Source organism: Balaenoptera acutorostrata, chromosome 13 (genome assembly GCF_949987535.1).
Source record: "Balaenoptera acutorostrata chromosome 13, mBalAcu1.1, whole genome shotgun sequence".
Taxonomy (NCBI): Eukaryota; Metazoa; Chordata; class Mammalia; order Artiodactyla; family Balaenopteridae; genus Balaenoptera; species Balaenoptera acutorostrata.
The window spans coordinates 68447436-68474082 of record NC_080076.1 but is presented as its reverse complement, the minus strand read 5'-3'; the positions used below and the strand labels follow the sequence as shown (position 1 = coordinate 68474082).

The 26647-nt window shown below is 51.4% G+C and overlaps 1 protein-coding gene across 4 annotated transcripts in view; it reads right to left on the bottom strand.

Moving 5' to 3' along the window:
• The window catches only part of MYO18B (myosin XVIIIB), a 236605-nt gene that overhangs the window by 159103 nt on the left and 50855 nt on the right, over positions 1-26647 (bottom strand). For all 4 annotated transcript variants that reach the window (XM_057525933.1, XM_057525934.1, XM_057525931.1 and 1 more), the window contains 5 exons: positions 13352-13525; positions 10152-10242; positions 8205-8397; positions 4453-4533; positions 2232-2379 (listed from right to left, as the gene is read on the bottom strand). In XM_057525933.1, coding sequence (XP_057381916.1) covers positions 2232-2379; positions 4453-4533; positions 8205-8397; positions 10152-10242; positions 13352-13525 — 687 coding nt within the window. The remainder of the gene's footprint in view (positions 1-2231; positions 2380-4452; positions 4534-8204; positions 8398-10151; positions 10243-13351; positions 13526-26647) is intronic.

Sequence of the window (26647 nt, the reverse complement as noted above, 5' to 3'; positions counted from 1 at the left end):
TTTAACAGAAATCAAAAGACTTTCATGGGCCGCTAAGAGTACCGTGGGCCGCTAAGAGTACCGTGGGCCCCAGGCACTGCCCCTCTTGCCTGGGGGAGGAGTCGGCCCTGGGCAAGTCGCCGCAGACCCAAGCTCTCCAGGAGCCATCGGGGTATTAACGCTCTGGGCACGGTCCAGGGAGAGCGGCTGGAGCCATCAGGTGGTACTGCTGTTTCTGCTGCTGTCAGCAAATCCAGCGCAGGAGTGCTGGCGGTGTATCCCGGACAGAGGCCCCAGCCCAGCGGCACTGAGAGCTGTCACACGTCTTTCTCCAACTCTTCCTCCCAATTTCTCATAAGTCACTCCAGTCAGACGGTCACCCCCAACGCTCCCATTGCAGTTGTACTTGTTTTGGTGGTCAGTGACCTCCACGCACGCCAAGTCAGTGCCATTCCTCAGCCATGCCTCACTCGACCTTTCAGGAGCATTCAACTCGGTTGGTCCGTCCCTCCTCCTGCGGCTTCCAGAGTGCCACATCCTCCCACTCCCCTCCTCCATCCCCGGCCACTGCTCCCCAGCCGCCTTTGCTGGACACAAGCTTTGTCCCTGGCCCCTTGACCCTGGAACGTCCCAGGGCTGAATCCCTGGCCATTTTCACTGCCAACCCTCATTCCTTTAGTGATCTAAACCAGAACTGTGGTCCTCAACATCTTACAGATTTTTTTTTTTTTTTTTTTTTGCTTTATCATACATCTCCTCTGCTAGAATGTCAGTCCCTTGGGGTGGAGATTTTTGTTTTGTTCACAGATGTATTTCCTGGCCTAGGGCAGTGGCCACCACATTTTAGGTGCTCCTGAAATATCTGTTGAATGAACCAGTGAATGAATGAGCCCACATCCTGACCACCATGTCACTTAGGACCTAAAAGACCTCAGAGTGTACTTGTCTTCTTACGTGCCTGGGGGCGTCCAGGTGAGGGGGGCTCACAGAGGTTTAGCTCCAGACAAGGCTTGTGTTGAATCTGCCTTCTGACACTCACCCTCTGGGTGATCTTAGACAAGCGTCTCTACAAGCCTCTCTCTGGAGCTCACTTTCCTCATTCTGGGGGGTAAGAATATCGACCTCCAAATACGTGACAGAATTCTACCAGACGTTGCACAAAGCTAAGAGCATGGGCCCTGCGTGGAGGGCGGACAGCATTCCTCCAGCCCCTGGAACGACAGGGATGATATTCTTCGTCGCATCCACAGCCTCGGCCTCATCAATGACATCACACCTGGCAGCTGACGACAAAGCTCCACAGGTACATCCTCTCACCCAATCACAGCAGCGGAAATTCTGGTGAAAGGGAGGCCAGGGCGAGCTCCAGCCCCATTGTTCAAGACTACGTGAGATTTGTTCGGTGCCACGTTGGTGAAAGTACGAATAGCCGGACTTGAACTTGAGGCTGACACGTGCCAAACCCTGTGGTCTCTGATCCCACTGTCCCAGCTCGAAGTGTCCATCTCCCCTCGCACTTTTCCTCCTGCCAATCCAGCCCATCACCCGGTGCCGGCGACGCTGCCTGCTCGGTACCTCCAGAGTCTGCCCACCTCCCCGGGGCAGGCAGCTCCGCTCTCACCTCCCTGGCCTCCTTCCTATCGTGTCTCCACACTGCAGTCTGGGTGAACTTTCCAGGACATGAATCTGACCATACCCCCCGCTGCCTAGAATCCTTCATGGCTTCTCATTGCTCTCGGGTTAAGACCAACGTTTTCTGTGAGGCCTGCAAGGGCTTGAGGTCTGAGCCCAGATGACATCTCCCGCCTTGTCCTGTACTGCGCTCCCTGCTCTCTGTCACATTCACCGGCACGCCTCTCCCCCTGAGGGCCCCCGGCTCCCAGAGGAATGAGGTCTGCCTGCTGCCCACCACCAAACCCCAGTCTGCCATCTCAGGCTCAGAGGCCACACGTGCGCTATGTGTTAGCTTGTCATCGCCCCCGTCCCCGACTCCCCCCAGCAAGGACACAGATCCCATCAGTGCGTTTGCCGCCATATAGCATGGTACCCAGCACACGGTAGCTGCTCAGGACACTTGAGGAACACATGAACGAATGAACACACAAATGAATGAAAGCTCACCCAGGCACATGCACAGACGTTTCTGCACTCAGACTCCCCCACCCTGCTGTGCAGGCCTTGTCAGGGCTTTGACAAAGACAGATTCTAACCCCAGGCTGGACTCAGCACCCCGCCCCCCCTTGCTCCCTCACCTTCAGCTTCAGCGCCTTTCTTCTCAAAGGCGGCACAGAGGCGCTCGAGCACCACGCCGTCCCCAGAGCCCTCCACCCGGACCTCCTCATCCAGGACCCAGAAGAGGCCCCTGGCATCCTCAGTACCTCCTCTGGCTGGCAAGCGGACCTGGCAGGAGATCAGGATACACTGAGGAGTCCTGATCCTCTGACGGAGGCCAGGCCCGCGTTTCTCTTCCCACCCGTGGGAGTCGGAGGACCTGCCTCCCAGGCACCACAGGCCTAGATCCTCACTCCCTACACCCCACACTCCCACTCACTGCAAGACAATCAGTGTCGAAGCCACAAAACTAACAATCTCTTGGATACCAGGGGTCCAGATCCTGCCTCTGTCTTCATTTCCAGGGTGACCTTGGGCAACTTAACTGCACCTCTCTGAGCCTCATTTTTCCTCTTTTGCAAGATGGAGACTGGTAATACTTTCCTCCGAGGGCTGTCGTGAGGGTTTAATAAGGGCAAGCACTCTGTAAACTACACATCTCTGGCTCCACACAGGCAGCTGGTCTATTCGTGCACAGCCAAACATAAAAGGATTAATCCCATCCGCATCACTTCCTCTTAGAAGTCTTAGTATTTTTTTAAACTAAAATCTTGAGGGAAAAAAAAAAGTTCCCAAAGCATGTCTTAGAGAAGGTGAAGTTGGTTCAGCAGCACAGACGCAGAATTCTAAATCTAGCCACCAGTGTCAGAGACCATCCAGGCGACCCTGACGCTTTGCATACAGGAAACTGAAAGAGGTCCGGAGAGTCTGCGGGACTTACCCGAGGGCCCACAGTGGGCTGACACATCTGAAAATGGTGCCAAGTGGTTAAAGTGGGAATGTGATGCATATGATGGCCAACGGTCCCAGTGTGCCTGGGGCCAAGGGCTTCCCAGGACGTAAGGATTTCAGTGCTGAGGCCAGCAAAGTCCCTGGCAAACCAGCACAGCTGGTCACCCTAATTCAGGAATATTAGTCCACACCCCACTGAGAGCGGTCCAGAGAGGGGAAGGGACACGTCCAGGGTCACATAGAGAGGCCCAGGGGCAGAAGTGGACCTGGATCCCAGGTATCCTGAATCTTCACCTTGGTGAAGAAATCTTCACCTTATTTGCAGGGGTTGAAACCTACAGTCAGCCCATCCCCAGAATATAGCTGTTCCAGCCACTGCCCAGGAGTCCCGGGGATACCATGGTCCTTCCCTCCTTGTACTGCCCGGGTGGTCCCTTCAGGCCTGCCCATCCCAGGTGAGGAAGCAGGACAGGGACGGGGAACCAGCCCGAGAGGTGCCAGCAAGAAGCAGCAGCAGCAGGTGTGACGGGCCGGCTGGGCTCACAGACTGAGAGAGCTTTGCAGGGGCAGGTACAGCCCGCTGTGAGCCCAGAGAAGCCAAGGGACCAGGACAAGGTGTCCAAGTGCAGGAGAAACGCAACCTGCGGGACACCTACTGTGGGCCACACACCCTGCAGGGGCTTTACGTGCCACATACCACGGGCGTTCACGACAACCCAGGGGATACCATCTATCGTTCCCACTTGGGGGATGAGGAAGCTGAGGCTTGGAGAGGTTAAGTGACGTGCCCAAGGTCACCAAGATCGGACCGGAGCCCAGCAAGTTCCATGGCCCAAGCACTTTCACACCAAGATGCGCAATGGCCGAGGGCAGCTCTGGGAGACGGTTGAGCATAGGTGCACATCTGGGGTAAGTACAGTGGGGTCTGGGGCTAGGGAAAGGGAGATAAAGACTCAGGTATCCCCCAAACTAAAGCCTGTCTGCCTCCAAGGAGCTCAAGAGCCTGGATCCACCATCACCCCCGCTCTCCATCCCCCAGGGGTCCCTACTGTCCCAGTCTCTGCTGGGCACAGCACCTTCGTCTGAACACCCCATCTTTCCAGGTGACAGTGGCTGGAGACCACTGGGCACCGGCCCTGGACTCTCCTCACCTCAGACCACAGCCCACGTGTGGGTGCGTTCTAAGACGCAGACTCAGATTCTCAACCTGATGGGATGTAAATATTCTTTGCCCAGGCCACACCCCCCAGACCAATCAACGCAGAATTGGGGAGTGGGTCCCAGGCGTCAGTGTTTTTAACAATCCCTGGGTCATGCTAGGTGCAGGCAGCTTTGAGATCTAGTAGCTCAAAGGCTCAAATCTGCCAGGATTTCTAAAAAGGCCGTGCGGCATCTGAGAGGCCGTGTTACCTGCGAGGGACTCTGATCCACAGCAGCCACCGTGGTCCCCAGGGACGGCTCCGGGAGGTCAAACTGCACAGGAACATCTTCCTAGAAAGTCACAGAAGTTCAGTGTTAGCTCCTTCCATGAGCTGAAGGGGAAGAAGCTTCTGAAGGAGGAAAGAAAAGTGAGGACTTTCATCGTCACACTTTGGCCATTTTTTATCATTATTCTTTAATTGTGGTAAGAGTAGACGTGGCATAAAATTTAACATTTAAATCATTTTTAAGTGCATGGTTCATTGGTGTAAAGTATATTCACACTGTTGTGTAACTGTCACTACCATCCATCTCCAAAACGTTTCTCATCTTGCAAAACTGAAACTCTGCCCTCTCCCTATTTCTGTCTATGAATCTGACTACCATAAATATCTCGTATGAACAGAATCGTACAGGATTTGTCCTTTTGTGACTGGGTTATTGCACACTTAGCATAATGTCCTCAAGGTTCATCCAGTCGTAGCATGTGTCAGAATTTCCTTCCTTTTTATGGTTGAATAATAGCCCCTTGTGTGAATAGATCACATTTCTTTATCCATTCATCCACTGATGGACACTTGGGTTGCTTCTACCTTTTGGCTATTACAAACGATACTGCTGTGAACATGGGCGTACAAATATCTCTTCAAGACCTTGCTTGAAATTCTTTTGGGTAGATACCCAGAAGTGGAATTGCTGGATCAAATGATAGTTCTATTTTTAATTTTTTGAGAAAACACCATACTGTATCCCACAGCAGCTGCACCATTTTTATTGTGCACAAGGGTTCCAGCTTCTCTACATCCTCCCCAACACTTCTTACTTTTTTTAGTCTAGTGGGTGTGAAATGGTACCTCAATGTGGTTTTGATTTGCATTTCCCTGAACTAGTGATGCTGAACATCTTTTCGTGTACTTGTGGACCATCTGTATATCTTCTTTGGAGAAATATCTATTCAACTCCTTTGCCCATTTTTAATCGGGTTCTTTGTTTATTTGTTTTTTATCATCACCCCTTAGCCTTTGTGTGAGAAGAAAGGATACAGACCAGCATCCCAATAATATCCTAATATTGTTCCTCAGGGTGGTCAGCAATCATGGTGAGAGCTTTATCAGGAACTGATAATTCAGGGCAAACTTTTCTAATATTTACTGAGTACCTAATAAGTGCTGGGCTGAGTGCTGGGTGCTGGATGGAGCAAAAAAACTATGGATAATAACAGTTGGCGTATAAAAGTAACCAGAAACATCCAGATAATGCTATGCTCAAAGATGTTCATCACAGTGTTGTTTATAACAGCATAAACGTGGAAATAACCCAGACGGCCAAAAGAGAGTTCAGATAGAATCAGACATAACCACAAACATGCATCCTTACTAAGAGCTGTGAATGGAGTGAGGAAATGTGAATAACATAATGCTATGAGGAAAAACACTACAAACTCGTGTGTACAGATGGATGGGAAATCCGTACAGAAGACCATATATGGAAAAATGGCTGGTATAAGATACAGACAATGGTAACAGTGGTTGCCTCTGGGTGGTGGGGCTAAAAGAGATTGTGTTTTCTGCTTCTTGACACTTACACGCACTTTCCAGTTTTTAAATAAAAAACATGTTTTACTTTGATCATCAGAAATAAGTGAAATATTATGGGAAAAAAATATGATGGCTGCTACCATATGTGGAATGCCTAATACAGATTACGCATTTTCTATCCCACTTCATCAAATGCTCCAAATAGCGCCTTTAGGCAGTACGGTAAAAATGATCGTGAAAATAACCGCCACCTCTCCCCTTCACCGTATCCACACTCTCTGTACAGATATGGAAGTTTCTCCCATCAAAAAGCGGACGCCATTTCCGCGCCCCGTGAGTCAGGGCTCAGCCTTGGACTTGCTGTGACCAACTGAATAGAGCAGAGGTGACGTTGCCAGTTCCAAGTCTCGGTCCCAAGGGGCCCTGAGCACTCCTGCTCGCTCTCTTGGACCCCTGCCCAGCGCCACGAGAACAGCCTGAGCTAACCTGCTGGAGGACAGGGCATGCCTGGAACACAGGTGAGTCATCCTAGCCAAAGGGCTGCCTGGATCAGCTCATGGCCAGCTGACCCCCAGACACAGGGGAGAGCCAGCCAAGAGCCACCTACCCAACCTGCCTCTGACCACAGGCACATGCTCTCCCAGCCAAGACCAGAAGAGCTACCTAGGCAACCCACAGACCTGCGAGCAATAACAAAACGTTATTTTTTAAGCTACTATGTGTTGGGATAGTTTATTATGCAGAATTATTGCGGGAAATGGTAACTGATACAGGAGTATTGCTATTTCTATTTTACATGTGACGAAATTGAGGTTCAGAGAGGGTGAGTGACTTTCCTAAGGCCACACAGCCAATAAGTGACAGAGTTAGAGTGAGACCCCACGTCTCAGCAATGCCATGTGTTTAAGATTTATTCATATTGATGTTTTCACGTTTATTGCTGTGTGGGCTCCAACCAAAGAAATGACCATAATTTCAATACCCATTATCTTACTAATAAACAATATGATCATTTCTCATATTTTGCCATTAGCACTTGCTGGAGCCAAAGGGGTCCCCTTCAGGGAGGAAGGAGGGAGCAGATGCTAGGGGGCGTCTGGGGTGCTGGCGATGTTCTCTCCTTTTATCCTGGGTGGTAGCTGCAATGAGTGTGCATAGTTGGACAAATTCACTAAGCTGTACACTTCTGATTCAGGCACTCATCTGTGTAAATGTTACAGTTCAAAAAAATTTTTTTAAGTATAAGTAAAGGAGGGCAGGCAGGGACGTGCCTGTACAGGTTTCCTGGTTCACATATACAGAGTTTCTCCGGGGGGCCTCGTAGAAAGGGAACTGCGGGCTTCCCTGGTGGCGCAGTGGTTGAGAATCTGCCTGCCAATGCAGGGGACACGGGGTCGAGCCCTGGTCTGGGAAGATCCCACATGCCACGGAGCAACTGGGCCCGTGAGCCACGATTACTGAGCCTGCGCGTCTGGAGCCTATGCTCCGCAACAAGAGAGGCCGCGATGGTGAGAGGCCCGCACACCGCAATGAAGAGTGGCCCCCGCTCGCCACAACTAGAGAAAGCCCTCGCACAGAAACGAAGACTCAACACAGTCATAAATAAATAAATAAATAAATAAATAAGTAAATAAATAAATAAAAGAACGTGAATTTCTTAAAAAAAAAAAAAGCAAACTGGGCTATTCATTTCAGTAACAGTCAAGTGGTCTTAGTTTGCAATTTCCAATCAGTTAAAAAAAAAAAAAAAAAAAAAGGGAACTGCATCTTCACCTTTCCTAGATGCTCCCACATTATGATCCAAAAGGTGTGCAAACCCACTATTTTCACCCACAACCGGGCACGAAGGGTCTTCCACGGGGAAGATGCAAACTAACGGTTGGAGGAGGATTCAGCTTGGGTACGTGGGCGAGGAGGAAGAGGTCAGCACAAACAAGGGGCAGCTGTGGGAGCGAGGCCTGGGGAACCCCAGGTTCTGGACTGTACGGCGCAGGGGCCGTGGCTGGAGACTGGGCTGTAGAGGGAGACAGGGGAGCAGCAGAGGCCCAGGAGCCAGGCCTGGAGTTTGGGTTTTAATCATCGACGGACCAGACAGGATGAAGCTAAAACCTACGGAGGACCAGACGACCACCCCCTCCCCTGCCCCGCCCAGCCTCACGCCCTCAACTGAGGCCCTGCGAAGGCCCCGCCCCAGCCCAGCCATACCTCTCGGAATCGCTCCAGCGTTGAGACAAAGGTCCGCTGGTAGAAAAGCAGCTGCAAGCGCTCGTGAGCGTAATTGTGGCACAGCTCCTCAAAGGTGGCGGCCCGGTCTTTGCCCTGGTGCCGGGGGTTCTGAAAGCCTGGAGAGTCCACCACCATGATGGAGGCCATGGAGAGGTGGTGGGAGGAGAAGGATCTGGGGGGAAAGGAGAGGGGCCCCGAGAGGACATGGACTCTTAGAACCCCGCTGGTCCAAGCCTCCCGCACCCCTGCATCACAGAGATGGAGAAACCGGAGCAGCATGCTGGGCGGGTCAGCAGATCCAGCAGATCTCACCACTTGCAGGCTGTGTGACCTTGGGAAAGTTACTTAACCTCTCTGAGCATGGGTTTCCCCCACTGTTAAATGGTGGTAGGGATGAGTAGGATGACCCCAGGGGCTGCAGTAAGAAGAGAAGGAGTTGAAGTATGGAAAGTGCCTCCCACGGACACCGCAGGCCTTCAGGAAATGTGCTCTCTCTACCAGGCCCAGAGGAGAGAAATGACTTGCTTAAGGTTGCACCACGAATTGGCTATAAAGTTAAGACTAGAGTCTCCTTTTCTTGCTTAGTGACACGCTGCTATAGAAAAACAATTTTGTTCAGTGCCTGCCTCAGTTTACAAAGATCTCTCAAGCCATCACCTCCTTGGAGCCTCTTGACAAATCTATCAGGGGGACAGAGAAGGGATTATTCACATCAAAAAGCAGGAGTTAAGAGACTCTGGAGAAAGTCACATGTGGGCGCCAACCCTCGCTCAGCCACGGAGGGGCTGTGTGTCTTGGGAGAGTTGCCTGATCTCTCTGAAACTCAGCTGTGAAAGGGCTAATGACGGAGATAAACTTAGAAGGCTGTTGGGAGGGTTGGATGTGGTAAGACATCCACGGCTCTGAACGTGGCAAAGCGGTAAGTGTTTTCTGCTATTATTATCATCAGCATGACCAGCTATACACTTTGGAGGGCCCTTAGTTTGAACCTGAGCTCTTTGCTGTTACTTGCTGAGGTTTTCCATCTGTAAAATGGGGCCAATAAGATCAGCCACCACATAGACATGCATGAAGATTAAATCAGTTAATGTTCAGAAAGCCAGACGCCTGCTAGGCGCTCATAAACGTGAGCACAGTGGGTATCGTTATCACCAATACACCCATTTTATGGAGGCAGGCTCCCAGAACCAACCAGGAAGAAGCCACCCTCTGCAGGCTGAAGCAGCCGCCCTCCACTGGCAGTTCACCAATCAATACTTCTTCCCCTAAGCACGCATGATCCCCCTGGTTTCTAGATAATGTGTCTGTGGTCTCAGAGGGTAATTACTCCAGCAGCAAGAGAGGGAGCCGATTCTGTGTCTGTGGAGAACCCCACTTGCACTGTTGCTACACGCCAGCCTCATCCCCTTAACAGGATGTCAGAAGCCTAATTACGCCTCCTGCTTTCACAGAGGAGGGAGGGAAGCCCTTGGCCCAGCTCTGGTTTGGCCTCACTGGAACTGCTTAAAGATTCCCCAGGGCTCAGCAGCACTCAGCACGGTAGAGGACAGAGGCTCCCGGCCGTACTACCTGCAGATACCTGCAGTATTTTATGATCACGATTAGGAAGAGTTGTTTACAAATACTACTTCTTTTTTTACTTTATTGTTTAATTTTTTAGTGATTTCTTTTAATCCTTGCAGTGACCCTGAAGGAAAGAGCCATTTTTACAGATGCAGAAGGGGAGGTCAGAGAGGTGAACTGATTCGCCAAAGTCACACAGCCCACGGGTGGCCAAGGTGGAATTTAAACCCAGCACCATAAGACATGGCTCAACAACCCCCTCTCCGGCTCAACATAACTCCACTCTGCTAATCTCCCCGGGCTTGGGCTCGTTCATACACTGCAAAGAGGCCGCCTCTGTAACCGGGAGAAGGTTGCCATTACCTGTTGATGAGCGAGACCACGGCGGCAAAGACCTCTTGGTACAGGCCCGAGGCCATGCCCTCCACACACTCCACTCCTGTCATCTTGAGCCCTACAGTGGGGAAGAGGGGGGGGGGTTGGCACCCCGTGGTCAGGACCTTGCCTGGGGCCGAGGACGTCGCTCCAATGCCATCACTACTGGCCTTAGCGCATCTTCCCCCAACGTGCACACACACGTGCCCCTACTGCTGAAATTACTTACGTTCTTAGGACCAAGTTCAAGTGTCTTACCAAGTCTTCCAGGGTCCTGTGTAACCTGGCCCTACCTCCCTAACCTCCATTGTGATCTCCTGCTCAACCTTCAGGGCTCAACCCAATGTCACCTCCTCATGGAAGCCTGCCTTGACCATCACCACCAACCCATTAAGCCAATTCCCAGGTCTACCTTGCTTTTTTGAAAATTTTATTTATTTTTCAAACTGAAGTAATGATTGACATACCAAAAAACCTGTACATTTTTAATGTATACATCCTGATGAGTTTGAAGTATACACCCATGACACCATCACCATAAACACACCACAAACATAACCATCACCTCTAAAAGTTTCTTCCCTCCCTCTTTGTGTGTGCGTGTGTGTGTGTGCGCGCGCGTGCATGTATATGCGTGCACACGAGATAGGAACTTTTAACATAAGATTAACAAATTTTTAAGTATAGAATACGGTATTGTTAACTATAGGGACTTTGCTGTACAGTAGAGATATTCATCTACTGATCATTTTATTCATCTACCCTCTAGGATTTATTCATCTTCAATAAATAAAACTATGTGCCCTTTGATCAAAATGTCCCATTTCCCCCTCCCTCCACCGCCCTGGTAACCACCATTCCACTCTCTGCCTCTATGAGTTTGACTTTTTGAGATTTCTGATGTGAGTAGTATATTATTCAATAGTAAAAAAAAAAAAAGAAGGAAATCCTGCCATTTGCTACAACACGGAGGATGAATCTGGAGGATGTCATGCTAAGTGAAGTGAACCGGACACAGGAGGACAGATCTACCCTGATTTTACAGCACTGACCACAGCACATATGTACTTTGTGGTTATTTCGTTCACCTGCGTCTCCCCCACCCACCACCCAGGCAGGGAGCGCCCTGAGGATGGGGACTACCTCTGGGTTTGCTGGCTCCAAATCCCCAATTCCTGACACATAGCAGTTACTCAGTAAATATCTGTTGTTCCCTCTTTCTAGAGGGAAATTTGGCAATTTTATAGTAGAAGCCATAACATGTTCATATACTCGGACTTAATAACCTCACTCTTAGGATTTTATTCTAATGAAATAATTCAGAGAAACAAAGATTTCTAAGTATGTACAGTCTCCCAATTGTTGCTTAAATTGGCAAAAAAAAAATCATTTTTGAGACAACCTGAACATCCAACAATAGGAAATGGGTTAGATAATTTGTAGTCCATCCGTACAAAGGAATATTTAAAGTCAGGTTTAGAAGAATATTGAATGAGATGGAAAAGTGCCTGCCTATAGTGTTAGGAGGAATAAAAAAAGCTTAGAAAATTATTATAATGGCGGCCCCAATTTTGTACAAACACACACATTGGTCCCATTAGAACAGCCAGCCTTGATTAGGGGTCACTGAGCAAAGCGGGATAAGGAGTGGAGGGCTCAGATCACAAATATTGACCCTTAGGTTTTGGTTCCATCCACAGGATTGGAAACACAACTTCCAAATCCACACGCACTAGTGCCTAGAGAAACAGTTCTGCTTGTACATTCCAGGCAGCCCACTGCAACCCCAAAGCATTTCCCGTCCCTGCTTTAACTCTGCCCCCAACCTGGGTCGTTGCTAGGCAACCCAGCATCCCAGCATCTCTCATAAGCTTGCCGGTCCCCTGCCTGCTTAACGTCTACCCTTGAGACCTCAGCCTGAGAGGGTGACTCAGCTTCACCAAGCAGCGCGTGCATGCGTCTGTGCTCGTGTGTGCGTGTGTGTGCATATGTGCATTGTGTGCATGTGATGGTGCACGCACATGCATGTGTGCGCATGCCTGTGCATGGTATGTGTGTGTGCCTGTGTCCGAGAGGAGCTGTAACCATTAAGCAGACCCCAGCTTACACCAGGGCACAGACCTGGAAGGCAGTGGAGTCTCAGTGACATCAGCCATCAAGCTGAAGTCCCTGGCAGGTGGAGCAGCCACGGGAATCCGAGGGGCCTCTAAGAGATGGACCCCAAAACCACAGTTCCAAACACTGCTACCCACTAAGCCCAGACTCTGTGGTCTCTGGGAGAGCTACTCTTAGAGAGTTTTCAGTGAACCCTGGGGCTCCAAGGGGTCCCTCCGCCCTCACCTTCTGCAGCCAAAGCATCTGGCTGCAGAGGCTGCGGACTTGGCACTTAGCAGACCTCACTCTAGCAGGTGCAGTACAAAGCTCCTGTTTTTCCCCCAGGTCTTTTCAAGCACTCCCATTCCTCCTGCTGCTCAGGCCAAAGTCCTAGAAGGTGTCCTGGCCCCTCGCTTCCACCTAGGGCCCATGCCATCAGCTCCAACTGTAAACTAGACCTTGAACTGGTCCACCTCATCCCATCTGTTCCCACCTCCATCACCTCACCAAGGTGACTTGTACCCATTCCCACTCATTCCCTGATCTTCCTCCAGGCTGAGCTTCATGAAGAATAAAACAAATCATGCCATTCCCCTGCCTGTGTGCCTCCACGGCTTCCCTTGGTCTGAGCAGAAAACCCCTAGTTTACAGACTATTATGTGAGCTGACCCCACTGAGCCCTCCAACCTTATCTACTGTCCTCCCAGCTGGGCCAACCCTCCTGGCCTTACTTCTGTTCCTCAAAGTGGAAGGTGAGTCTTCTGTCTACAGCGTAGGGGCTCAGCAGATACAACATCCGCTGGAAACGCGTTGGTCCCTTGGCACCATCCACAGCATCCCCTCTTTGCAGCACAGGGCCCCCTCCTGGGTTTCAGCAGCCTTTGACCCCCGGGCAGAGCTAACTATCTGACCATAAGCACAGTGCCAGAAGGAGCCAAGTCCATTTCCAGGGGAGTGGCTTCCCTTGCACCTAGAAGGTCTGCACACCGTAGACCCTCAGGAAATCCTCGATAGATAGGGAAAGGATGCTGGTGTGTCCCCAGGGGCTGGCCCCGCAGGGACACAGCCCACCCAGAGAGGCAGCAGCGCGGTACCTGAGCTGGCCTCCTCATCCTCCGGGCCCCGGCGGCTTGGCCCAGACGTCACTTGCTCAATGATCTGTCGCAGGTGGTGCTTGAAGGTGGCCGTGTTCAGCTCCTCATACTCGCAGCCCAGGGCCTCTGCTGCGTGGTTGGCCGACTCGAAGTGCATGAACTGCTTCCGGCCCACTGTGCAGGGGACAGAGCAGGAGGAGGGTGGTGAGGTCCCGGGCGGGTGGTGGGCGGGCGACCAAGAACACCTCGGAGAATCTCGCCACCTCCCACCCTCAGCAAGAGCCTGAACAACTGCCCAGGCCTGGGACCCCAGCTGATGGCCCTGGGCAGGAGACGCTTTCCCAAGAGACATGTTTGTCCTATTTCCCTGCCATTTGCATTGCTCACTTTCCTAAAGCAATTAAAAATATCATGGGGAACACTCTAAACGTGGGACTGGGGAATGGTCAGTAAGAGTATGACTTACCCACCCACATACCCACTGACCTATCCAACCACCACCCCTGCCACCCACTAACCTAGCCACTCAACTACCCACCCAGCCACATATCCAACCATCTAACCACCCTCCTCTTTATTCAATACATATTTCTGGAGCTCTTACTATGGGACAGGCACTGTGTCAGCCTCTGGGAAATCGGTGATGAGCAAGACAGACAAAGTGTCTGCCCTCACGGAGCTTACAGTCTTTTGAGAGAGGGAGACAATAAACAAGTAAGCAAATAAATAAATATTTCAGGTGATGAAATTATAAAGTTATTTTTTCCCTCTAAGGAGAAAATAAAACAGGGTGATGGGGTCAAGAGAAACTGAGGGAGTGGCTATGGATGCACGGTGGTCAGAGGCGGCTGTATACGAGGATGTGATAGGCGGACTGGGGGTATGAAAGGTGAGAAGGAGCTGGCCACACACAGAACCAGGGAAGCGCTTTAGAGGCAGAAGGAGGAGGTGGTGCAAAGGCCCTGAGGCAGGAATGAGCATGATGTGTTAGGGAAGTGCCAAGAAGGTCAGCAGTGGCTGGGATGTAAGCGGGGAGGGGAGTAACCAGACGAGGTTGGAGAAGCAATGGGGAACCTCTCTATGGACTAGTATAATGCCACTTAATATCAGCAACAAAGACCATACAACATGGTCAATTCTTATATTCAAAATGTTAAATGAAATGGGCTAGAAAATCACGCCACAGTATGACATCAATTGTGTAAATCACTCTAAACTACTATTAAAAAAAATAACAAAAAGGAAATAAATCCAAATACGAACAATCACAGGGTAGGGGAATTTTTTATTTTCCAAACTTTCTGCAGTGGTTCTGCACTAACTTTGTAATCCAAATTTTAAAACATAATGACTTATTAAAGCAAACACTAGTTCCATCCTTAAGTAATTTTCTCCCAACTCCTATCTTCCCATAAATGTGTCTCCTTCTTTGAAATAAGAATCACAGCTGCCAACAGAGATTTCTCAATCCATCAGAAAGAGATCATAAGGGCCCAATTCTTCAAACAGACATCTTAAAGAATCTGCCTGGTTTAAGAAAAATTTGGAAATTTGGAAAAAGACTTTATCTGGGGCCTTGACAATACCCAGGAAGAAGGAGCTCTGGCCACTACTTATCGAGTCCTCTTACATGCCAGTTATTCAGCACTGATTATCTCAAGAACAGCATTTTATTACCTCCATTTTAGAGACTGAATCTCAGCTTTATCAGAGAGGTTACATGGCTAGTAAAAAAGTCCTGCCACTTTATTTTTATTTGTTTTAATTAATTAATTTTTTTGTGTGTGTGGCTGCATTGGGTCTTCGTTGCTGCGCGCAGGCTTCCTCTAGTTGTGGTGAGCAGGGTCTACTCTTCGTTGCGGTGCTTGGACTTCTCATTGCAGTGGCTTCTCTTGTTGCGGAGCATGGGCTCTAGGTGCATGGGCTTCAGTAGCTGCAACATATGGGTTCAGTAGTTGCGGCACGCGGGCCCTAGAGTGCGTGGGATTCAGTAGTTGTGGCTCATGGGCTCTAGAGCGCATGCTCAGTAGTTGTGGCGCATGGGCTTAGTTGCTCTACAGCATGTGGGATCTTCCCGGACCAGGGATCGAACCCATGTCCCCTGCATTGGCAGGCGGATTCTTAACCACTGAGGCACCAGGAAAGTCCCCTGCCACTTTAAAAAATGGTGAAGAAGGGAACGATGGTGGTGATGACGTGGTGATGATGGTGGAGGTGATGGTGGAGATGATGAGATGATGATGATGACGGTGGTGATGATGGTGGTGATGGTGATGATAGCAGTTACCACTCACTGACCCCATTTTATTCAACATGTCATCTTTGTTCAGCTCATGGCTTTTGGAGTCAGAAAGCCTGTCTTGGAGTTCCAGGTGTGACACAGAAAAAAACCCAATACATGCAAGTTGTAATTACTTATTATTATTACTATTATTGAATCTTCACAGAAGTCCTCGAAAGCAGTATTATTCCCATTTACAGATGAGAAAACTGATTCGGAAAACTCACCAGAAATCAGGCTAAGTGGAAGAACTATTTCCCCAAAATCAATCCTTCCAATGTCACCTTTAGGAAATTTGTCAAATCCTTGTGTCCCTAGATAGGACTTTCTTTTAAATGGAATCACTAATCTTTTTCACGTACATAAATACCTTGTGAAAGGAAATGTTATAGCACTAACTTAAACAAGAACCCATTCGTTGAAGGAGGTCCTTGAGAGGATATGACCGCCAGGTGACCTGCGAGCTGGCCCTGGGCAATTAGAAACTCCTCACCCCCTCCCCTGCGCTTGGAATATACATCCAGCCCCTCCCCCACTCCCACGATGGGAGCTGTTACAAGGGCACAGCCTTGAGAGAGCGGGGTGTTACTGAGACCATCCAGAAGGTCTCCGTGACTGAGCCCAGTTCCGGCCTCTATAAACTTTAAGACTCTGGCAGGCGGGGGGGGGGGGGGGGGGGGAGACCTACCCTTCTTGCAGCATCCAAGACAAGCCCTGTATGTCAGTTCCCTTGCATATTACACCTGCCACCCACCAATCTGGAGTGGCTGCCTCTCTTCTGTCTCTCCCTGCTCTCCACCACAGTGCGGGCCAGATTTTGAACCAACACTGTTATCACTTGTCACAAATAGAAAGTAGAAATAAATACAATATGCGTACAGAAATACCATTAGATTCTAATTAGATACAGTTACCTGGGAGTCTGAGGTCTGCTTTCTCTTTGTTGAAAAAGGGACATTAGCAAGTATTACAGAGAGGAGTTAAAGGCTACTAGCCCTGAATGAGATTTCCTTCTTCCTGTGATGGGGCTGAAAGTGAATTAAACAGGAGATGACTGTGTAGGTGGGCAACGTCCTGCCCCTCTGCTGCCCCATCGCCTCCACTGCCACCCTCTGAAACAGTCTCCCACACTCTGCCCACAGTGACCTATAGCCTCGCTGAGCTGGGGAGAGCTCACGAAGGGGCTCAGCAATGGTTGTTTCTGAAAAAAGGAGCAGGAAATGGACTGGGCAGGACTCTCGAGGTCCCGCCTGACTTAAGGGGCATATTTCCAAATGTGCTGAGCAGCAGCCCGCTGGTGAAACCCAGGAGGCACATGGGAGTTCCGCCGGGAAAATGTATTTCTGCTTCCAGCTCCCGAAGGCTGGCCAGGCACCAAATCCAACCCCATGGGCCCCTCCGTCTTCGTCCAGACCTGGGTGGAGGCCACGCCTTCTCAGGGGAGGCTGAGAGCCCTGGGGCAGCACCTGCGGTGAGGAGAAAGGGGACTGGGCAGGAACACAGGCACCGGAGCAGACAGGGTCTGCGTCCCGTTCCCGTCATTCCCAGCTGGCAGCCCTTGGACCAGTCTCAGCCTTTTTGAGCCTCAGTTTCTTCATCTGCAAAACGGAGTCATAAAACCTCAAACACCTCTTCGCTGGGCTGCAAGGACTGGGCGAGATGGTGGCACGTGAGGTTCTCAGCAGAGCACCTGGCCCTGAGAAGGTGCTGAACAAATCTGAATTCCCTTCTCCACCTGCAAAACCAAAGAGGGCACCGTTCACCCCAACCCGGATTGCCCCGTCCTGGGGCTGCAGGGACTCCTCCAGCAGATCTGTCTGTTGCTTCACGGAGAGCATGTGTGGACGGGATAGCGAACTGGTGAACTCCGGATGCCGGTCACGCCCAGGGACTCTGAGCCCACCGAGGTCGTTTCTCCTCCAAGGAAAGGCGGACACACGCTGGGCTCAGCACTTCCCACCAACCTACCCAAAGCCGGGGACAGAGCTATCCTCGGAATGCCACCGAGGTCGGAGATGCCAGTAGGCAGAGGGCTCCAGCCCCCGTGAAGCCACCACCAAACGAACGAGGACAGCCACCAAGCAGGGAGCGTGTGCCGTGTGCCAGGCACCGTGCCAGCACTCCCCCCGCCTCCTCGCTTTCCTCTTCTGAGCCCCTGAGATCACTCAGATATGGAACGGGGTAGGTAAGGTCTCATCTCCTGTCCAAGGTGGTTCCAGGAGGGAGGGGCAGAGGGGGAGCCCCCCCCTCCCGTGCTGACGTCACACCGCGTGCAGCCGCCCGCTGTTCTGTGCCGGCAGAGGTCTGCGTGATCACTGCTCCGGCCTAAGAGAGCTGGCAGCAGGAAGCGTGTAATAAACATTAACACGGTGAGTGATGAAATGAAACAAGGAGTCAACGACGAAATTAACATTTCTCACTGATGGCCAGCCCTGCCCAAAGTGGCAGATCTCCAAGATTTGGGAGAGAGAAACACTGTGCTTCCCTCTCCCCCACAAACCAGCCCATCTGAACCTTAGAGCCGCCTTCTCTAACAGGAAAGGTCAAACAGAAGATAAAACAAAAGGGAGAGAGGCAGAGAGACACAGAGAGGGAGACGCAACGAGCCAGAGATGGAAACAGAGAGACAGGACCAAAAAAATCTTGGAGGGGAGGGTCTGTGGATTTTTCCCAGCCTCGTAGCCCACCCCATAGGGGATCACACACTCTATCAGAATGCTTTCTTGCCATACAGCAGGAGGCGAGGAGGCTGTGCCCAGAATGATCCCAACGCCAAGTGCAGACATTTCAGGCATATGCGTTTGGCTGCAGCCATGCTGCAGGTCACTGGTGGGAAACAGGACCCCGTAGCAGGCGGGCCCAGGGTTCGGCTCTGCGATGGGCTTTCATGCACACCATCTAGGAATCCTCTGCCTCTTCTTCTGCAAACATCACACAAGGACATGTGATGGTGACCCACAGGAAATGCTCCCTGGTGCCCCACCCGTCACCTATCCTCTGTCTCACCCATCCAAGAAAAAGAATCAGAACGCAAATGCCCAACAGTATTACAAAGGCGACCTTAACATCACAGCATCAGACAGCAGCACCTACAGTACCCCTTCCCAGGGCCAGGCACTGGGCTTGAGCACTGGACACCGCTGCCTCATTTAACCCTCCCTGCAGCCCTACGAGGTCAATGCTAATATCGCCCCTTGACCTATGAGAACACTGAGCCGCAGAGAGGGTGACTTTCCAAGGTCATGCAGCTGGTAAGTGGCAGAGGCAGGATCTGAACTCAAGCCTTCTCACTCCAGCTCTCAATATGCTAACCATGGGCCCGTGCAGAGGAGCTTTCTCTCATAAGGGGGTATTGTTCTGAAACCAGAGTCTAAGGTGAAATATCAAGTACCCTTAAAATTACCCTTGAGGATCTCTTAAATTGTACAGTACTGTAGCATATTTCCCTAAGTCCAACACTACCAGCTTCCCCTCCAGTGGAACACAAAAGGAAATGGGTGGCTTGCCTTTAGGGCCCATGACATATGAAAAAAATATGTATCTGTAACCACTGGCCTCACATTTGCCTTTGTGTGGCTGGATTTACATAAATACAATGCATGTCTGATAAGACCGCCCACCCTTGAAACAGTTCTATATTAAAGAACTACTTGCAAATACCAGTTCTATTATTATGCTCAGTAGCAAATGGCCCATGCACCTTGCCATGGCCTGGAGGATGCACACCTGGACGTGTCTATGCAGAGCGGGAGGACGCTTGTATGACCTTGGCTGATCCCCCAACTGCCTTGCGAGGTCTGCAGGCTGAATACTGTTAGGCCTGATTTACAGTAGAGGCCACCAAGACCCAGAAAGGGACACCGCCCTGCCTTGAGTCACACAGCTGGTAAACGGCTGAGCTAGAACTTGAGTCTAGGTCCCCGGACCCCCAGGTCATGGCATGGGGTTAAGGGCGGCTCTGCTACTCCCAATATCCCACGTTAGATCTAGCTTGAGCACACACGTGGGCTGTAGGTCAGGTCAAAAGGAAACAGGGGCAGACTTCAGAAGGCAACAGGGTGGGCGGACCAGAGCAGGGCTGTTGCTTCTCCACAGTACCCCCTGGCGCTCACTGTGCGCCCTACAGCTGAGGGCCTTCTCTCGTACTGGCATTTGCTGCAGAACAGGGCATGGGAGGATGTGGCACGGATTAACATTCCCGGCCTTCAAGCAGCGACGAAGGTAAGGCCCTCCGAGTGCGATAACTCGGGTGCGTGCTCTATGCTGCCCCCCAGAGGTCCCTAGTGGGATGGAGCCCCAGTTGCCCACGGCGGCAGCTGGTTTTGGTGGCACTCTTTTTGGCTGCCTTCTTTCCCTACTTCCCTTCCTCACGCCCCTCCCAGGACTTCCTGGGATCACCTCCCACATGAAAGTCTATCCCTTGAACCCTTGTCTCAGCAGCTGCACCCATTTAAAGTGCCAAGGCTCAGAGAGAGCCTCAGAAGGTTCTCTGAAAGGGAGCCAAGTTCTTGGCACGCTGCTCTGTTGTGTGTGCGCCTTTGTCTATCATTCAGAAGCCATCTGCACATCTGAGGTGAGGCCTGGCCCCAGCCAATGTGCTACCAACGGCAGGGCTGAGTCAGAAACTCCCCGGGTGGCCAAAGGGATATGGAGCGGGGCACACAAGCCACACGGCTGGGGCTCAGAGTTTCCCAAAGGGGCTCCTCATAGCGGTTGTTCCATGGAACGTTCATCAGCGTCACGGGGGAAAAATGAATTCTGCATTATACCAATGTGGCCATCGCTTTGGTGAAACAAGTTTCTTAACTTTGGGCCATCTCAGAGCCTTTAAAGTATTATCATATAAAGCTCCAAGAAGGGGATGTTCTGTTCAGACTTATTTGGCCTTGGAATGCTTTTATAGAGTATCTTGATCTAATGTCCCAGGAGACACCGGTTTAGGAAATACTGGCTTAGCTCAGAGAGCCCTCGATTAACCAGGTGACCGCGGGCAAACTGCTTTACCTGAGTCACTTGCCCAAGATCACTCTGCTGGTGACAGGCAGGCGGGGATTTGAATAGAAGAATGAATAAAGGAGGAACGAGAAAAAGAAAAAAGAAAAAAAGGAAGCAGTAAGGGAAAGTTATGGAACTGTAGTTTCTGAGCTGCTCAGATCCACCTGCAAAGGCAGGTTTTTCCCTTTATGCTCAGTACAAAAAAAAAAACCGAGAAAGAGAGAAAGAGGAAAAAATAACACGACTGTTCTCCCCTCATGCACCGTGAGTTCAATTGCTATCAACTACTGTGACCTCCTGCATTTATTAATAACCAAGTTATTTCTCCTTCCGACAGTAGCCATGCTGCTGCTGAACTACTGAACGTGATGTGACTTATTTATAACGCCGGCGCACCCGGTTCACATTTCCTCACACAGAGGTTTACAGTTCGGAGGCCTATGAAGGAGGAGGCCACCTGCAGGGAACAGACAAGCCTAAAAGGCTGTGGGTGCTACGAGAAAAGGCAGTGCTCCAGAAACAGGCTGAGCAGGTTCAAATCCCACCTCCGCTGCCAAAAGCCACGTGATGTTGGGGAAACCATGTCACCTCTTTGAGCCTCAGTTTCCTCCCCTGTAAAATGGGACTCTACCCCATGGAGTCCTCGTGAAGCGTCAGCATGGTTCCAGGTGCAGATCGCTTAGCACAGGATCTGCTGGATAAATGTCTAGAATTATGATCACACTCTGAGAATTCTGCCCAGGGACATCAAGTTCAATTGTTGGGATCCTGGAAAATGGGACTGTCTTAAAGGCCAAAACTTTGAGTCTCTTCCTGCATCTTAGGGCTCCCACCTGTTCCTGCTGCCCCCGGGTGCCACGCAGCCCTGCAAACCTGGACAGACCTTAGAGAAAGTCACCTGTCCATCTGCAGTCAGCGCACCCCGTAAGGCCTGGTCAACAAGCCGTCAATAAATCGCTGCTGAGTCACGCATAATCCAACATAAATCCCTGCTCACGCCCTATCAACTGGAAAGACAACACTTGGACCACCCCTGATGCTCTAGCGTTCTGGACAAAGAGGGCTTGCTGGACAAATCAGCTGGGGTAGCATCCAATTAAACCAACCAAAATGGGCTGCTTCCCTGCAGGACTGCTCTAACCTTGAGTATGCCAATGTGCATCGCGAGTTGACAGGAGAAGGGGAGCATGGGTAGGGGTCTCCTGGACTAATTTGATCAAGAGGCTTAAGGAGAAAGGCGTGGCATCTTTGGGATGGTGGGCAGTTGTGGAAAGAACCAGAGGCTGGGCATCCAAAGGCAGTTTCCGCCTGGTTGCAAGATCTCAAACAGGAAATATCACCTCTCTGAGCCTCACTTTCCACATCTGTACAATGGGATGGTTCCTCTCCCAATGGGTCATTATAAGGATGAAACAAGACACTGGGTGTGAAACTGCCTGGGAGTGTCCCCAGAGCAGGTAATCCGACCTGAGAAGCAGAGTCACCAGGGAGACCTCAGTCGAAGGCGTCACTCATCACCTGCGGGAACTGCAGGAGCAAAGGCTCAGGGCTGGGACCAACAGCCGGTGAGTGACCTGTGTGAGGTCACACAGCTAGTGAGGCAGAAGCCAGGATTAAACCCGGCTCTGGTTGGCCCCCAGTCCAACATTCTTTCCATATTCAAGGGTCCCTCACCAAGGTAGACTGAGCAGGGGTCCCTCAACTTATCACACTGTCTCCTTTGAAGCTGGGGCCCAAGGGAAGCCCAGGAACAACAGCTGGTGTTTCCAGAGTACTCACCACATGCCTGGCCCTGTGCTAAGCACTTAATCTCATCAGTGTAAGAACCATACGAAAAGGTATGATTACTAATTCCACATTTATTGATGACCACTGTGGACCATCCAGCAGAACGTGGCATGAAGAATAGGGAGAAAGGCTTCAAAGACAGAACTCCTCGGTCCCAAATTGAGCTCCTCCCCTTCCTGAGTCCAGGACCTTAGATAACTGCCTTTATCTCTCTGAGCCTCCACTGACTCACCCATAAGATGGGTATAACCCACCATATAGAGTTAACAAGGATTAAATGGAATAACCATGCACAGCACTTAAATCAAGCCTGGCAGAGAGCAGAGTCTCAGTAAACAGTAACAGTTACTAATCCCATCACTAGCATCATCATCATTGCTGTCAGCAGTATTGTTACGCTCTGTCACTGAAGGGTGAGACATGCATGTACAGTGAGGTCCTCACTGAGTCACAGCCTCCTGGAGTCTCTGATGAGCAAGGCTAAACGAGACGCCAGAGAGTGTCCATCATCCCCACTGGGCAAGTCCTTTCCCCTCTCTGAGCCTCAGTTTCCTCATCTGTAAAATGGGGTAATGGTGCCTACTCCAGGGGATCATTGAGATGGCCAAAGCTCTTAGAATAGTACCTGCACCTTGTAAGCACTGGATAAATGTCAGCTGCTGTTATTACTTATGGGAAACAGAGGCCAGAAAGAGGGGAGGGGCTTTTGCAGGGCCACCCAGCAAGAGTGGCTAAGCCAACCTGAAGTCGGGTCTCTCGGGGGTTCCATCCTCCTCCCCCTGCCCTCCTGAAGCCCGGGGCTGCCGGCAGGGAAGCCTTCTAGCATCAGCCACTTCAGGGGTTTGTGGCTTTTATAATATAACTGTTTACATCCCACAGCCGCCATTCCAGCTTAACAAATGAATTCAATATGCTTAGAAAATGCAGAATCAATCCTTGCCTGTGGCCCAGAATAGGCCCGGCTGCGGCAGCTGTCGGGCAGGGAGCCAAGCCACCAGCTGGGGGCCTGTGGGCGCGGGAAGGCAGGCGGAGGACAGGGCCCAGGCAGGCACCAGCCTCGGGGATGCGGGGCCTGCTCCAGGGCCACGTGGTAATCCTCTCTCAATCCCGCAGCACCGGTGCCGGGGTCTGAGGTTGGCGCCTCGCAGACGGGGACACGGAGGCCCCAGGCCTTGCTCGGGCCACCACACCTCTGCTCACCGAGGCTCTTCTGGCTGGAGCCTCCTCCCTGATTTCCGCTCTGTTTGGGAGATTCGGTTCAAGGGTCCCAGGCCCTAGGACCCCTTGGGCGCCCTGCCTGACCCCTCTGAATTTTGGGTGTCTCCTGCCTAGAATTTTCTCCTGGCGTCTCCAACGTGCCTGTCTGGGTCTCCCTCCCTTGATCAGAGGGAAGTTTTGTATTGGAATGTAAGAAAGGCGTTGCTGAGGGCCTACCATCCAATAGGCATAGAGGAGAAGAAGAAAAGGAAGAGAGAAGGAGGGAGAGGAGAGAGAGGAAGGAGAGCAGTAAGGGGGGAGCAGAGGGGGAAGAGGGCGAGTGGGGGAGGAGGACGAAGATGAAGAAAAGGAGGCCGCGGGGGCGGGGGGAGGGGGGAGGATGGAGCAGCAAGAACGCAGCCACGGCCCAGGTGTTCAGAGAGCCAGACTCCAGTCTCACATCCCCCCCAGGCTTGTGAGGCTGCAGTGAGCCGACCCTTGTGAATACAGGCAGGGGAATTGAGCCGTGTCCATGGAAATGTTCACCCTCAAACACGCCCCCTGGTCCAGCAGGCCCAGGCCCAGGCCACCACGGCTCCAGAAGGCTCACCCCTGCACCGCCTCCACATACAGGGATGTATGCCCACGTGGCGCTGTTTAGAGCCCCCCAAGGCAGGAGACTGCCCAAACGCTCGTCAGCTGGAGAAGCGCGACATCGACTGAGGCCCCCTCGCCGGGCAAGCCCTGCAGTTAAGGGAGAGAACAAGGGGCGCTGCTGTGAGCCACGGGCAGAGAGGCCCACGCCGCGCCGGCACGGGGAGAAGCAGAGCACGTGGAAGTGGAGCCGGTGTGAACTTGTTTATATTGTAACAGCGCCAGCCAGCCACCCCCGTAGTTGTCACGTGCACAGGTGTAGCTCGTGCTCAGTCTAAAAGGCCTGAGGGTGAGGCCTACACTGGGGACACAGTGACACAGCCACGGCCACTCTCTGCTTTGGAGAGGGACTCCAGCCACGTCTGCAGCCACAACTGGGGGAAGGGGTCAGGGACTCGATGTGTTACTGTTCCAGCTACTTATGAATCTATGATGATTTCAAATCAAAAAGTTTAAGAGAAAAAAAAAAAAAGCCAGCCTGTTAGGGCAGTGGAACTAGCCTGGATCACACGGTCATGGTGGACACACGACATGACATGACACACTTGTCAAATCCCAGAGAATGTACAACACCAAGGGCGAACCCCAAGGTAAACTGGGGACTTCGGTTAATAACTGTGTATCACTATTGGCTCATCAGTTGTAATAAATGTCACCTTTGCACCTTAACAACGGTCACCTTTGAGGTCAGGAGGATCAAGGGAGTGGGGGGGACCTGCTTTCGACATTCTGTGTTTGTCTGTATTGTTTCCATTTTTCATAGGAAGACAACTTTACAGTATTATTCGTGCAGTTATTTTAAAACAATAAAAAGAGTAAAGTGCTTGAATATACGGTGATTGCTTTGCGTTGACAGCATCCCTGTTACTACTCCCCGGGGCCTTCTGTGCTCAGGGTCTTATCCAGGCTTGGGGAGCATCAGGCCACCTCCTCCTATCCTTGGACGGACTCCCCTGGCTGCTAGGTGTCGGGGGTGGGGGGAGGTTCCCAGCAGAAGGTAGGGGGCTGGGTTCCCGTCATTACAATCGTCTCTTCTTCCTGCGGGCCCCTCGGGGCTCCCCGAGTTACGGCCCCATCCATTCAGGGACTGATGTCTCTATTAGAACAGGCGCGGAGTGGGGGGCCGACTGGCAGCCTCCCTCCATCACTCCATTACAGGCCCCCCACCCCGGGTTATACATGGGCCCGACTGCATCATATATTAGGCAATGGGGTCAGCAACAAGTAGACTGGCAAATTTAGTAAAAGACAAATAAATTAAACCTCCCATCAGCCTTCAGAGCCAAAGGAAAGCAAAGCAACTCGGCCATCAAGGCAGATACCGCATCCTTGTTATTTTGGATTCTGAACAGTACTGTCATTTTTATGGAGTAATGAGGGACAGCGGGCAGAGTGACAAAGAGTCTCAGACTTTCCAGGGAGGGTGTACGTCTCTTACAGCTACGGGACCACAGGGATTGGAGAGGATTAAAGACCAGCCCGAGTCATTTTTGTAGACTCAAAGCTTTGCCGGGGAAATGCCTGGATGGTGGGCAGGTTTTCCATTAACAATAATAATAGCAATAACAACAAGGGTGGCCGAGCTTTACACATTCAAACTGAATAATTTAAGCCTCCCAGGGACTGTTATCCCCAGTCTACAGATGAGGACACTGCGCCTCAGAGGTGAAGAGAGTCACAGATCACACAGGAGAACTGGGGTGAAACACAGGGCTGCCTGGCCCCAGAGCCCATGCTGTTAGCCTCGATTACGAGCTCTCCTGCCTCGGTTCTGCTTAGCGGATGCCCTTCCAGATGAAGGAACGGAGATTGGAGACTGGGGACGGAGCTGAGAAGCTGCTCTTAGAGGGGAGGTGGAGGTCCGAGCACCCAAAATGCACCCAAGGACTGGGCCAGATGAGCGGCCTCACAGAGGAGAAGGACACTAGCTTTGGAGGCAGACAGGCACTGATTCTAACCTTGGCTCCGCCACGTGGTGCCGTTTGGCCTCGGCAAAGTTCCATAACCTCTCTGAGCCTCAGCAGCCTGAACTGCCAAGTGGGAATTCCCTCCCTACCTGTCACGGTTGCCGTGGGAATGAAAGGAGAAAACACAGGTAAGTGACTCCAGCCTTGGGCTGACATGCAGGACAGCAAGACCCCGGGAGGATTTTGTTCAGGGAACATTCCTGAGAAGAGGGTCCTGACTGGTTTTAATCTCACGCAGCCAAGAGGTCCCGAGACAAGAGAATTGTTTCTTGCTGCAAAAAGGGCTCCGAGTTCCTCCTTGATTTACTCTCCTGTGGGAAAAGGGTCTTTAGGGGCATCAGAGGATACTGGGGGGCACTGGTAATAAAAGTAGGGAGCAGAAATCCCAGGAGCATCCTCCTGCCATCCCAGCAG